The 12,771-nt window shown below is 35.9% G+C and overlaps 3 protein-coding genes and 1 long non-coding RNA gene across 4 annotated transcripts; 3 read left to right on the forward strand and 1 right to left on the reverse strand.

The window, feature by feature from the left end:
- Window positions 1-299: 299 nt before the first annotated feature.
- Window positions 300-5,936, forward strand: LOC123322346. The gene is made up of 6 exons (XM_044910289.1): window positions 300-370; window positions 455-514; window positions 2,968-3,094; window positions 5,294-5,367; window positions 5,426-5,845; window positions 5,929-5,936. Exons 3-6 carry the CDS (start codon window positions 3,021-3,023, stop codon window positions 5,934-5,936), a joined length of 576 nt encoding a protein of 191 aa, XP_044766224.1. The 5' UTR covers window positions 300-370; window positions 455-514; window positions 2,968-3,020.
- A 102-nt stretch (window positions 5,937-6,038) lies between these two features.
- LOC123321292 lies at window positions 6,039-7,964 on the forward strand. The gene is made up of 3 exons (XM_044908761.1): window positions 6,039-6,301; window positions 6,379-7,474; window positions 7,734-7,964. Exons 1-2 carry the CDS (start codon window positions 6,148-6,150, stop codon window positions 7,194-7,196), a joined length of 972 nt encoding a protein of 323 aa, XP_044764696.1. The 5' UTR covers window positions 6,039-6,147; the 3' UTR covers window positions 7,197-7,474; window positions 7,734-7,964.
- A 1,631-nt stretch (window positions 7,965-9,595) lies between these two features.
- LOC123321309 lies at window positions 9,596-9,914 on the forward strand. The gene is made up of 2 exons (XR_006538844.1): window positions 9,596-9,780; window positions 9,852-9,914. It is a non-coding gene; the product is annotated as an uncharacterized LOC123321309 (long non-coding RNA).
- Window positions 9,915-10,675: 761 nt separating this feature from the next.
- On the reverse strand, window positions 10,676-12,217 carry LOC123322347. Its single transcript, XM_044910290.1, has one exon. The coding sequence runs from the start codon at window positions 12,215-12,217 to the stop codon at window positions 10,676-10,678; it is 1,542 nt and encodes a 513-aa protein (XP_044766225.1).
- Between the last annotated feature and the right edge of the window lie 554 nt (window positions 12,218-12,771).

Genomic DNA, 12,771 nt, shown 5'->3' on the forward strand with positions numbered 1-12,771 from the left:
AATGATTTCTTTTTTTCGTTGTTGTATAAATAAAATGAAATTGAATCTTTTTTCATTTTTCAGAAACGACAGTGAACAGTGAAATCACAGTCATTTCAAACAAAGAAGATGAAAAATCCATTGAAAGACAAGGTAATTATGAAACTCATATCCTATGTATAGTATCTCGATATTTATATAAAATTCGTTATTATTTACAGAAGATGATTTGGAAACCTTCAATACTGAAAATTCAATCAGGAATCCCGGGACAGTCGTTGATGATATAGATATAGCAAACATAATTTTTTTTCATTTGCAGAAAATATTGAAACTAATGAACCGGAAACACTTTCCAGTAATGCTGAGAACCCTCTGTTTGAGAAGGGAGGTTAGTACTTAGTACTAATATCTTACTTTGTGTTTCCTCTATATACGTTATTATATTCTTCCTTATTTTGTTTTTCATTTCCAGAGAAGCAATTCCAAGCAAATGATCAGCTCCCGGTTAGAGACTCGAACGTGGAAATTGAAGGTAGAATAATTTCGTATTTTTCCGTCATTAATTCTTACTCATATTATGTAATGGAGCAGTTAGAAATAATCATTATTTTAATTGAACTTTTTTTTTTGAAAACTTCTCTTCAGCCGATTCATACTAAGTATTTCATTTTCAGAAACAAGTGGAATTGAGGAATTGATGTCAGTTTCTAGCAAATCTGAAAACCAGTCTTTCGAAAAGAAAGGTTGGTACTTAAAGCTTGTGTTCCTTCAATGTTTCTTGTTGTACCTATCCTTATTATATACTTTCCTAATTTCTTTCTTATTCTCAGAGAACGAACTTCAAACGAGCAGCGTTCCGTGTCGGAAGAGAGATACAGTGTCGCTGATAGAAATGAAAGGTAATAATATGAAAATTTTTTTCTCATCACGTAAAAAATTTCTAACAGTACACAGGGTGACTTTGAATTAATTTTCAACATTCATCACCATGTTGTAATATCAAAAACACCGAGGAATCCAAAAATAATTTTGTGGTACAACAGGTGCAATAAACCAATTATTTCTAAATCATATATGTAATTGGCGACGTTTCGCATATTTTCATCTGCCTATTCAGCTCTTAAAATTATTTCAAAAATTGAAAAACCTTCATACAATACTATGAACAATATGATAAGTTGAATACAAGCTAGAAATCTGAAGTATCGAACATCAAGCTAGCAAATCTAAAATTTTTTCAACCCCAATATTTCAATGTAAAAAGCATGTGCTGTCCGATAAGATTTTATTATTTTCGTGGAGGACACTTCTTATATTGAGTTCATATTTGGCGAGCCAAATATTTTTTTCGAAAAATGTTACTCAACGAACCCACCCCTCAAAGGTACGACCATTAAGATGGATTCGAATTAATCGAATTAGTATACTTCTCACTTGAAAACTCAACCTATAATAATAAAAATTGCGTCCAAAAATGTCTCAAAGAGTAAATTTCAATATTTTCTAATTTTGTGTTAATATTTTGGAAATTCAAGGTGGACGAAATTGATGAAACCTGAACTACAACATTTTTACCAACGAGATAGAGGAAAATGAATGTGCCATTCATGTCGTCTTTCTTCGAGAAACTAATAATGCCATCAACTGTATTCCTCCATCTTCTTTTGTTTTCGAGTTATAAGCTAAAATTTAAATTTGGGCGATTTCAACTTTGGTCACATCATACAGACTTTATTTATAGCAATCCACTGGCCTACTTTGATTTTTTTCAACAAGTAGGTATATTTGCTGAGCTATAACATCGTTGTGTTGTTTCTTATGGAAACAGTCGTTTGAAGTGAACCAGAAAGAATCGCTATTATTTTCCCATATTATTCTGCGATTCAGCCTACTCAATCATTTAAAATTCACAAACAAACAATATTTTTCATAATATCTGAACGAATCTGAGGGCTATGTATGATATATTTCTGAAACGGGAAAATAATGGCGATTCTTTCTGGTTCACTTCAAACGACTGTTTCCATAAGAAACAACACAACGATGTTATAGCTCAGCAAATATATCTACCTGTTGAAAAAAATCAAAGTAGGCCAGTGGATTGCTATAAATGAAGTCTGTATGATGTGACCAAAGTTGAAATCGCCCAAATTTAAATTTTAGCTTATAACTCGAAAACAAAAGAAGATGGAGGAATGCAGTTGATGGCATTATTAGTTTCTCGAAAAAGACGACATGAATGGCACATTCATTTTCTTCTATCTCGTTGGGTAAAAAGTTGTAGTTCAGGTATCATCAATGTTGCCCTCCTCGTACGCAAAAACATACTATTTTCTTCCGTCGGGTGTACCGTTCCGATAAAAATGTATTGGAGAACTGATCTATCAAAATCAATTAAAGGTTATTAATAATACTGAATGAATATGAGTGCGCTATATTTTGTGCATTCCCATACGCACCAGATTGAAATTTGCATAGTATCTTCACAGTATTAATTTGAGCTCCACATCAACAAGAATATAAACAAATTTCATAATTCTTGTTGTGGACGTAGAAAGATAAAATAGGATAGGTACTCAAAAAGTCGTACTTTTTGAAGGGCTATACCTCCGTCGAGAAACATTTTTAGATAAAAAATTATCAAAACATTTTCTAATATTTCTGATCGTAAAATGTGGTGAACTTTGACTAATAATTCTGGAACAAATTATTCATAATATTGAATTCACAAAAGTGAAATTTGTGTTCTAAAGGGCAGATCCAAATTGGATCCCGAAATTCTATTCAACCAATGCCACTTTCTACAAACCAAAAATTTGGCAAAATATTGATTGAATAATCTTTATTGCATTCGGATTTTAGATCAGAAATTAAAGAGGTTCAGGTTGTTGATACCTTCTTGAATAATTCCCAGAATGTCTACCTTTGACGAACTCAGAATATGACGTTTATAACAAACATATTTCTCAATTAGTTCTTTTTCAGTCGAACCGACAATCATTCCGGAAAACCACAGCATTGAATTCTCAAATGAAGATATGTCCAATTGGAAACCTTTGGATATCGATAGCATCGATATTGATTCAATCCCTATCATAATTCATCAAAATGAGTAAGTTTCTTTTGAAAATATTTACGTCTTACATGAGAAGGTCTTGACGCAAGAAATGAATTTGTGAATAACATAATGAGTATTGATAGAATTCAATTACGTGATTCCGCATAATAATCAGTCCATTTGAAGATGGAAATATAACTGAAAATTCCAAGTACAGGGTGTGCAAAGTTCAATGGGATTGAATGGCAGCTCCGTAACCGCAAGAGCTAGAGAAAAATGGCACGTTTCCGACCTCGATTTTTAAAGGATGGATAATAGCCCAAACCGCATCCTTCTATCTTCGTTTGTTTTCAAGTTATAAGTGAAAACTAATTTCTCGGCTCTTTGAATTGCTGCCTCTATAGGTAGTTTCAATGATATCGAAAAACAAATGCTACATTCTATAGACACTGTTTCATGCAGAATTCAGTGGCGCATGAATTTTGTGAATATAAACCCTGTGTTTTTTCAAATTCCCATATTTTTTGTCGATTCGGAATATATTATACTCATAAAAGTCGTGTCCGGTGAAGTTGGCAGGTCATTTTCATTGATAATATGGTAATGAACTTTATGCTTCTATTTTGTGTCAGATTATCAAATGTCTCCCTGCACAAGCTTTGCCTTTAGTGGATTTCTTCAGGTTTATCATTCAGATATTAATATTGTAACAACCTTGCAGATTTCAAAAAATAAATCTCATTATTATTACTATTATGAGAGACTTTGACAATCACTTTCATTCGGGATATTCAAGAAGATAAAAAAATTTACTAATTTACAATATGGAATGCATCACTTTCAGGAAATTTCATAAACCTGGATTCAAATTAATATGTTCCTAAACCTTTTCAACAAGTTGATTTTCTAAATACCACAGCCTTTTCAAACACATTCACAAATAAAGATGGCTGTTCCAGTAAATATGAATTATTCAAGGAAATTCTCGTTATTTCTTCATTTCCGAGCATCTTCTCGAATATCCGGAAAGTCCCTCGCAACCTGACACAACATAGAAGCATAAAGTTCATTTTCATATTATCAATGAAAATAACTTTCCAACTTTACCGAACCAGTTCTGGAGTGTCTTCATTAGAAGAATAATAAGATACAGGACTGATTTTATTTATTTTGAAAAAAAAATATATGGGACTGGAATATGTGAAAAAACAGAGGGTTTATATTTGAAATATAAAAGTTACCACTATATCATTGAAGTGGCGAACGGAAAAATTTTTTAGGCTGCGCCACTGCATTCTACATGAAAAAGTGTGTGTAGAATGTGACGATATCACTGAAACTTTACGGAATAGAGGCACCAATTCACAAAGCCGAAAAATGGGTTTTCACTTATAACTTAAGCCCGTTTGCAACCGCCGAGAATTCTCTAGAAAATTTACTCGAGATTTCATGCGCCGTGAATTATGTACCGTTACATTCGCACTTTCGGTAGAATTCTCTGTTCAGTTGCGTACAAAATAATGTCTGCCGTTTTCTTGCGAGAATTTTGTAGAGAATTCTCCAGAGAATTCTCGGCTGTTGCAAACGGGCTTTAAAAACAAAAGAATATTGAGGGATGCGATTTGCGCCATTATCCATCTTTCGAAACGAGATCGGAAAAGTGCCTTCCATTTTTCCCTAGCTCATACGGTTACAGAGCTGCCATTTAATTCCATCGAATTTTGCCCACCCTGTACTTGAATATCAAATGTTTTGTACGGGAGGGTCGTGAGAGGTCAAGAGAATCAAACCACTAACAAAATCAATAATAAAGTTCGCCTAGGCTGATTCATTTTTGCTACAGTGATGATTTATTCGTTTTTTCTCTTTATTTGTGCAATTGATGAAGAAGTTAATTTGCACAAATACCAGTTAATATAAAAAATAAACGAATGTTAGGGGGTTCGCGAAATATTTCTTCCTACTATGGGGGTCATGTCAAGAAAAACAATGGTTAAGACTCATTGATGAATCCACCTGCTACAGGTTAAATTATGTTGGAACGACCGCATGCTGAAAATTTACTGGGAAATTCACAACCGCACAGAACAAAAGGGGCTTAAAAATTTCGAAATATCCAATACCTTTTTTTTTTCCGTACTGATTACTTATTCGCTTCACAAAATGTATTGGAAAATCCAGATACATTATCATTCTCAGATTTAATAACCATACAGTGGCACCACAGGTATATTAATAAACATGCATTTTTAGGATTATAAGGCCTGCATTGAACATGAGCTATTTGAATTCAAATTCTACAATTACTTCAGCTTCATTATCCCAAGGTAGATTATTATTTCAACTGATCACAACAAACGATCGAAATTAAAATATTTTTTGCAGATTGTTCTGCTTATATACCTGATTTGAGTGGAAGCATCGATTTCTCAGCCAATACAATCAACATCTCAAATGCTGTCGAAAACCCTACGACAGATACTTCAACGGACTTCGAGAAGTCTCTTCTGATGAATAAACCTGGACACAGTGCTCCAGATGACAACATCATGTATGTGAATACGGTAGAGTCAGGAAGAAAAAAAGATTATTGTATCTTCTGTCGAACTGAGCAGGCCAAACTGAGTCGGCATTTGATAAGAAAACACAAAAATGAAGAAAAAATAAGAGAAATTCTTAGTCACGAAATAGGAAGCAAGAGAAGAAAGGAATTATTTGCAGCGATTCGTAAGAATGGCCAATTTTTTCCGAGTGAAATGGTAAATACTGGCGAGCGTAAAGTAGCCAGACGTCCGAGTGCAAAATGTAATAAAAAGGCCGTTGATTTCGTGACTTGCCCCTCTTGCTGTGGCGATTATGCCAAATCAGCATTCAGAAGGCATTTCCAGCGGTGTGATAAATCTGGAATCAAGAAGAAGAGGAATAATTTAATAAAATCTAGACAAATAGTAGGAAGGATCCATAGAAGCGCCAGCGACATCCTAAGGAGAAGGGTGTTTCCGACATTGACTGAGGATGATGTCTCAAAAGAAATCAGATATGATGAGTTGGTCATTTTATTTGGAAACAAGTTATGCCAAAAATATAAGGACCCTCATTTTTACGACATGATTAGACAGAAACTCCGCCAACTAGGACGTTTTCTAATAGAAATAAAAAAGATTAATGATGACGTAGATTATTTGTTCGATGTCTATTACCCAAAGAATTATGATTCGGCAATAACTGCTGTGCAGAACTTGGCTGGAATGAACGAATCAGGTATGTACCTATGTCCAACTTTGGACAAATGGAAGATTGAAATTTAATGAAATATGATCTCATTTTATTGCTCACAGGTATTGGTTTCAAAACCCCATCGCTGGCTACATCACTGGGTACCCTGTTGAAACAAGTGGGGTATCTGTGCGTTTCTCATTGGATAAAACGCCAAGATAAAACGCGGCAGAGTCATGCTGAAGACATCATCAAACTTCTGGTCGAGGACAGCGGTACCGCGATTAATAGGGCTGCTATCGAAACACAGCACCGGAATAAGCGGCATTCGAAAGTAGTTCTACCCTCGAAGGAAGACATTTTGAAGCTTCAGACCTATCTGCGTGATAGGCTGAGAGCTAATCACGAAATTCTGAAGGTGAAATTCAATGAATTGAATTGGCTTCAATTAGGAGAAGCGGCGCTTCTCTCGATTCAATTGTTCAATAGAAGAAGATCGGGCGAAATAGAACGAATACTTATCGAGGATTTTCGTTCATTCGAAAAAATCGATGAAACATCTATTGGACAGGCGTTCAATACCTTTTCCTTGAAAGAAAAAGAAGCGGCACTGAAATACGTGCGCTTCACCATCAGAGGAAAACTGAACAGGACAGTGCCTGTTTTATCGCACCGTGAAGTTTTAGAATCATTAGAAACTTTACTAAAATATAGATCAGAAGCCGGTGTAAGCAAAAACAACCCGTATTTATTCGGAATCCCCGGCACATTGAAGGGGGATTTCCGGTATTTGAGCGCCTGTCAGTTAATGAGAAGGTACGCCTATGAGTGCGGGGCAAAAAAATCCTCAAAATTTAAGGGGAACGGTACTAAGAAAGCACGTCGCCACAATGTGCGCAAATTTCAATCTCAAGGACAATCAGGTTGCAGATTTGGCTAACTTTATGGGCCATGCCGAAAAAATCCATAAGGAAATATATCGTCAACCTGTATTAACAAGGGAAATCGTACACATTTCCAAACTATTGGAAGCAGTGCAAGGAAATGATGGCGAGGATTCCGAAGACGACTCGGATACGGATTTGAATCTAGTTAGTTGTAACACAGACAAACTCGTCTCTTGTAGTAGTACCATTGCCAATGATAGTAAAGAAGCTACTTCAACTACGTCCCAAAGCATGGAAATCGATTTTCAATTAGAAGAGGCAGTGATTTCGAGTAAGATACATATTTATACATATATATTTAATGATTCTTATTTGTGGGAATGCAGCAAATATCTAAATTTTAAAAAACCCTATCTCTAAAGGCGAATTCAGAATAGATTGGAACTATTTGTTTCGGACAATATTATTCAGACATCGAAACTCGCATACGATTAAAATGATGTGATTTTTTAGCTTAATAGACTGCATATCTCAAAAACAATAATGTATGATTATAACTGGTTTTAATTCATGAAAATAATATTTTACAGCTCCGTCTCCTAATGTCAAATGCCGTAGGATCCGTTGGTCTGAAGAAGAGAAAAGAATAGCTTCAGAAGCCTTCAAAGAATACATTCTGAATAATACATTGCCATCATTCCAAAAAATTCAGGAAGTCATGAATGCAAATCCAGGTGTATTTCATAGAAGTGTAGCCACCATTAAAACCTGGGTCAAAAATGAACAGTTGAAAAAAATCAAGATAGGGAATTGAATAATGTCCAGTATTTTGACTGTTTATGTGATATCAAAATATATCACATTTTCATCCACATAATTTTTTCAATAAACTTGAGTATTTTTCTTATGTTGTATAAGTTTTCCTATATTCTCATGTGAATTGAATTGAATTCTTTGGAACATGGTAAATCAAAATTATTTTCAAGTGCTTATCAACTAATATATGAAGTTTCAATTCAGTGTTGCATTTTTTCCATATTAAAACACTTTTTTAATGATATGTAGCTATACATACAAATAATCAGTCGACCAAATCAATTAGTGAGCTGTCCACAATTATATCATAGAGGAATTCATAATGAAATGGACAATTCAAATTTATATACACTGGTCCCAATAATTACCGTTGTATCTATTTTTGAAACGGTCCTCATATGTACCGATAGACTAACGAAAACTTATGGGGACCGGTCCCAATAAGTACCGCTGCATCTAAAAACATATGGGAACCGGTCCAATAAGTACCGAAAGTCCCCATATGTACCGCGCGATCTCCGAAACGGTCCCCATATGTCTCGCTGCACATATATATATACAGTGTCCCGTTTCTTGACACAAGAGTTATTCGAACACCTGAAAACAAATTGATGGTGGATTGGTACCGAAAGCCCTCAAGCTCAGGGAGATACCTTCATTATCTCTCTAATCATCCATACAGACAGAAGGTGAATATGATTTTGGGTTTGAAGAGTCGCATTGAGAGGATCGCCCATCCAAGTCTTAGACTGCCGAATCTGAGGTTGTTGGCGGATTTGATGAAGACAAATGGTTACCCCAGAAGATTGTTGTCGAGTTTGTTGCATTGTGCTGCTTCCTTGGTACGACCGACAGATGAAGGGATTGCCGCATCCACCATAGTAGGGGCCGAACATACAGGTAGGATCATCTATGCCTCTATTCCCCAAATAAAGAGTGTGACGAATGCCCTGGTTAATATCTTGAGTACCTCAACAATAAGGATGATCCCCAGATCGGAATTTAAAGTTGATAAATTGTACAGCCGTACAAAAGACAAATTGACGGTTGAAAATATGAGTGGAGTTGTGTATAGCATACCTTGTGGTGGATGCTCCGAGGTGTACGTGGGCCAGACTTCCCAGCTTCTCAAACGAAGAATTGCACAACACAGAAGTGATGCTAGAATTCCAAGCAAGACTTGCGCCCTGGCTTAACATTTCCGGAAGACCGATCATCCTGTTGACTACGATTCCACCAGAGTTCTTGAATTGGAGAAGAACACCAACAAAAGATGTTTCATGGAGATGTTCCACATCAAACGCCTATCTAACTCCATGAATTACAGGAGAGACGTCAATAACTTAAGTTCAATATATTCCTACCTAATTCATTATGATTAGTTCGGTGAGAGGGAACTGGTTGGATTGCGTGGAGAAGACTCCGGTACAGTTTAGGAGATGTGTCGATTTTGGTGAGAGTGAAATTGACTGAAAAGAAATGAATAAATAAATTTAAATTTTGGGATTTTGATGTGTCATGGTTCACCTTTATATATATTGTTTTTCTAATATGTCGAAAGAATTCAGTGAGAGTGAAATGCTGAGACCAAAGTGAAACAATTGACTCTGTGGTTTACATGACAGTTCTTTTCTGTGTCTCCCGGATTATAACCTTGTGTCGTATTTTAAGAACTTTAAGGACTGTGGGATTGACTTGTCTTTTCCTGTTTGAGATAACGATTTTTTTTTTATGTATGCCTTCCTGTCTTGAATGCCATCATTAATTTCCCTGCTTATTGGTTTGGTGTTTTGCAGTTATAACTTGAAACTCTGTATTTCGGTTAGTACTCTTGTTCGAAGCATGCTACATCTGTCACGCTGTTTCCTTTGTTAATTTTGTGTGTTTTTTAGAGTCCTGAAGAAGGTCCCCATCGGGATTGAAACGTCGACTAGATGAAATAAAGAAGAGTTATTTAATAACACCTATCAATTACCCACACCCCTTATCAATCTTTTTGTTCATATATATATATATATATATATATATATTTTTTTTTTTTTTTTTTTTTTTTTTTTTTTTTTTTTTTTTTTTTTTTTTTTTTTTTATATTTTTTTTTTTTTTTTTTTTTTATATATATATATATATATATATATATATATATATATATATATATATATATATATATATATATATATATATATATATATATATATATATATATATATATATATAAAGCAAATAAAGAACATCTGGAAACTGCAATGGGTGGAGATAAAGCCTCTAGTCGTCAGCTGCAATGGGCTTATCCATAAGAAAACTGTACAACATCTACAGGAACTCCAACTACCCCCAAACACAATATGTTGGATGCAAAAGGCTGTTATCTTGGGTACAGTGAACATCGTACGGCAGGTGGTCTATCCTTATTGACGGAAGATTGACTCCTTGGCACTTGTGCCCGGACAATCTGATACAACCACGAAAGTGTGAAATTTAAAAAAAAAATATATATATATATATATATATATATATATATATATATATATATATATATATATATATTTTAAATTATATAATATATATATATATATATATATATATATAATATATATATATATATATATATATATATATATATATATATATATATATATATATATATTTTTTTTAAATTTCACACTTTCGTGGTTGTATCAGATTGTCCGGGCACAAGTGCCAAGGAGTCAATCTTCCGTCAATAAGGATAGACCACCTGCCGTACGATGTTCACTGTACCCAAGATAACAGCCTTTTGCATCCAACATATTGTGTTTGGGGGTAGTTGGAGTTCCTGTAGATGTTGTACAGTTTTCTTATGGATAAGCCCATTGCAGCTGACGACTAGAGGCTTTATCTCCACCCATTGCAGTTTCCAGATGTTCTTTATTTGCCGCGACAGCGCCTCATACCTTAAGATTTTCTCCTTATATGCTTTCGCCAAATTCTGATCGAGAGGCACTGAAAAGTCAATAATAATGGCATTGTTTTTCCTCCTATCCCATACCAGCATGTCGGGTCGGTTGTGTTCCACTCCCTGATCGGTCGTAATCGGTAAGTCCCAGTACACTTTGATGTTGTTGTTTTCCATCAGCCCCTGGGGATTGTAAGCGTGGTGTGGGGTGAAGTGCTGGATAAGTCCCTCCTTTAAGCAAAGCAGCTGGTGCACAACCTTACCCATATTATTGTGTCGGCTGAGGTATTTTGTTCCGGCTATAGCTGAGCAGCCCGATGAGAGGTGTTGGACTGATTCCTCTTCTTGATTGCAGAGTCTACATTTAGTAGTTTCAACATTCTGTTTAAGTATATGTTTTGTGTATACTCTTGTTGGCACTACCTGGTCTTGTATGGCCAAAATGGTTCCTTCTGTCTGGGGGAAAAGGTATCCTTGTTTCAGGTAAGTTGTTGAATTCTGTATATCGACTTCCGGTTGATGTAGACTCGCATAAAACCGTCCATGTAGCGGTTTCGATTGCCAGCTTTGTCTCCACAATTCATATGGGCTTCCTATTTCAGGTTCTGTGCTCTGGGTTTCTGAAGTTGCCCTAGGAAAACAGAGGTTAGACACCAGGCGCTGCAGAGGTAAGTTTCCCCGAGTGAAGTAATTTTTCAGTTTACGTTCTTCTCTCAGGTAAGAATGCTCTATATTGCCCAATCCTCGTCCGCCCTCATTACGTGGTAAGTATATTCTCTCGATTGCAGATCTCGGATGCAACATGCCACTTTTTGTGAGCGCAGCCCTTACGCGTCTGTCCAATCTTTCCAGATCAGTTTTGGACCAGGAAAGTACCCCAGCTGTGTACATAAATGTCGGTAGTGCCCAGATATTTATGGCCATTATTTTATTTTTGGCTGATAGCTGAGTGTTTAGGATTTTTCGCACCCTCTTCATCATCTCCTCCTCCACTTCGGCTTTGTTTTCTTGCTGTTTGATTTCGTACGTTTGTTGGATACCCAGGTACTTGTATCTTTCCTCTGGTCCCAATCTACCTATAATTTGACCATCCGATAAAACAACATCCTCCCCTCGGTCCAGTCTACCTCTTGTCACGTCCACCATCGCACATTTTTCTATGCCAAACCTCATGCCAATATCCTTGCTGAATTGTCTCACTAGTTCCAGTTGTCCCTCCAGGTATTTTCGACCCCTAGCGAAGAGTTTGAGGTCGTCCATAAAGAATAGGTGTGTGAGCTTATTAATTTGATCTATGGAGTAGCCATATGCCGATCTATTTAGCATAGTACTTAGCGGATTGAGAGCAAGGCAAAACCATAATGGACTCAGGCTATCTCCCTGGAATATTCCTCTTCTAATTTTTATTAGCACTTCATTTTGCAAGGTTGATGTTGAATTACCTATCTTGAGTGAGGTTCGCTATGTGGACATCAAGTTTGTAAGGAGATTTATCACCTCTGGGTGTATTTTGTAAATTTCCAACACCTCCAGGAGCCATGTGTGAGGGACACTATCGAATGCCTTCTGATAATCGATCCAAGCTATCGAGATATTCTTTTGTTTTCTTTTTGCTTGCTTGGTGATGGCATTATCTATGACGAGCAGTTCTTTACTTCCTCGTCCTCTCTTTCGGCATCCATTTTGTTCCCAGGCCATTATGTTGTTGTTCTTCAGGTGATCTTCGATTTTGTGGGCAATTATCGATGTGAGGACTTTATAAGCCGATGGAAGACAGGTAATCGGTCTGTAGTTTTCAGGACGGCCTAAGTCACCTTTTTTGGGTATCAAGAGCGTCGAGCCTTTTGTAAAGTATTCGGGGATATCAGAAGGATTTTCTA

The sequence above is a fragment of the Coccinella septempunctata genome, chromosome X (genome assembly GCF_907165205.1).
Source record: "Coccinella septempunctata chromosome X, icCocSept1.1, whole genome shotgun sequence".
In the NCBI taxonomy this organism is placed as follows: Eukaryota; Metazoa; Arthropoda; class Insecta; order Coleoptera; family Coccinellidae; genus Coccinella; species Coccinella septempunctata.

What these genes read in the sequence shown, in the direction of transcription:
- LOC123322347 (XM_044910290.1), bottom strand. Translation starts at nt 12,217, where the DNA reads ATGCTAAATAGATCGGCATATGGCTACTCCATAGATCAAATTAATAAG.
- LOC123321292 (XM_044908761.1), top strand. Translation starts at nt 6,148, where the DNA reads ATGATTAGACAGAAACTCCGCCAACTAGGACGTTTTCTAATAGAAATA. An exon ending in GGCTGGAATGAACGAATCAG is followed by an intron (nt 6,302 to 6,378) that starts GTATGTACCTAT and finishes TATTGCTCACAG; the next exon opens with GTATTGGTTTCAAAACCCCA.
- LOC123322346 (XM_044910289.1), top strand. Translation starts at nt 3,021, where the DNA reads ATGTCCAATTGGAAACCTTTGGATATCGATAGCATCGATATTGATTCA. An exon ending in ATCATAATTCATCAAAATGA is followed by an intron (nt 3,095 to 5,293) that starts GTAAGTTTCTTT and finishes ATGCATTTTTAG; the next exon opens with GATTATAAGGCCTGCATTGA. An exon ending in TTCAGCTTCATTATCCCAAG is followed by an intron (nt 5,368 to 5,425) that starts GTAGATTATTAT and finishes TATTTTTTGCAG; the next exon opens with ATTGTTCTGCTTATATACCT.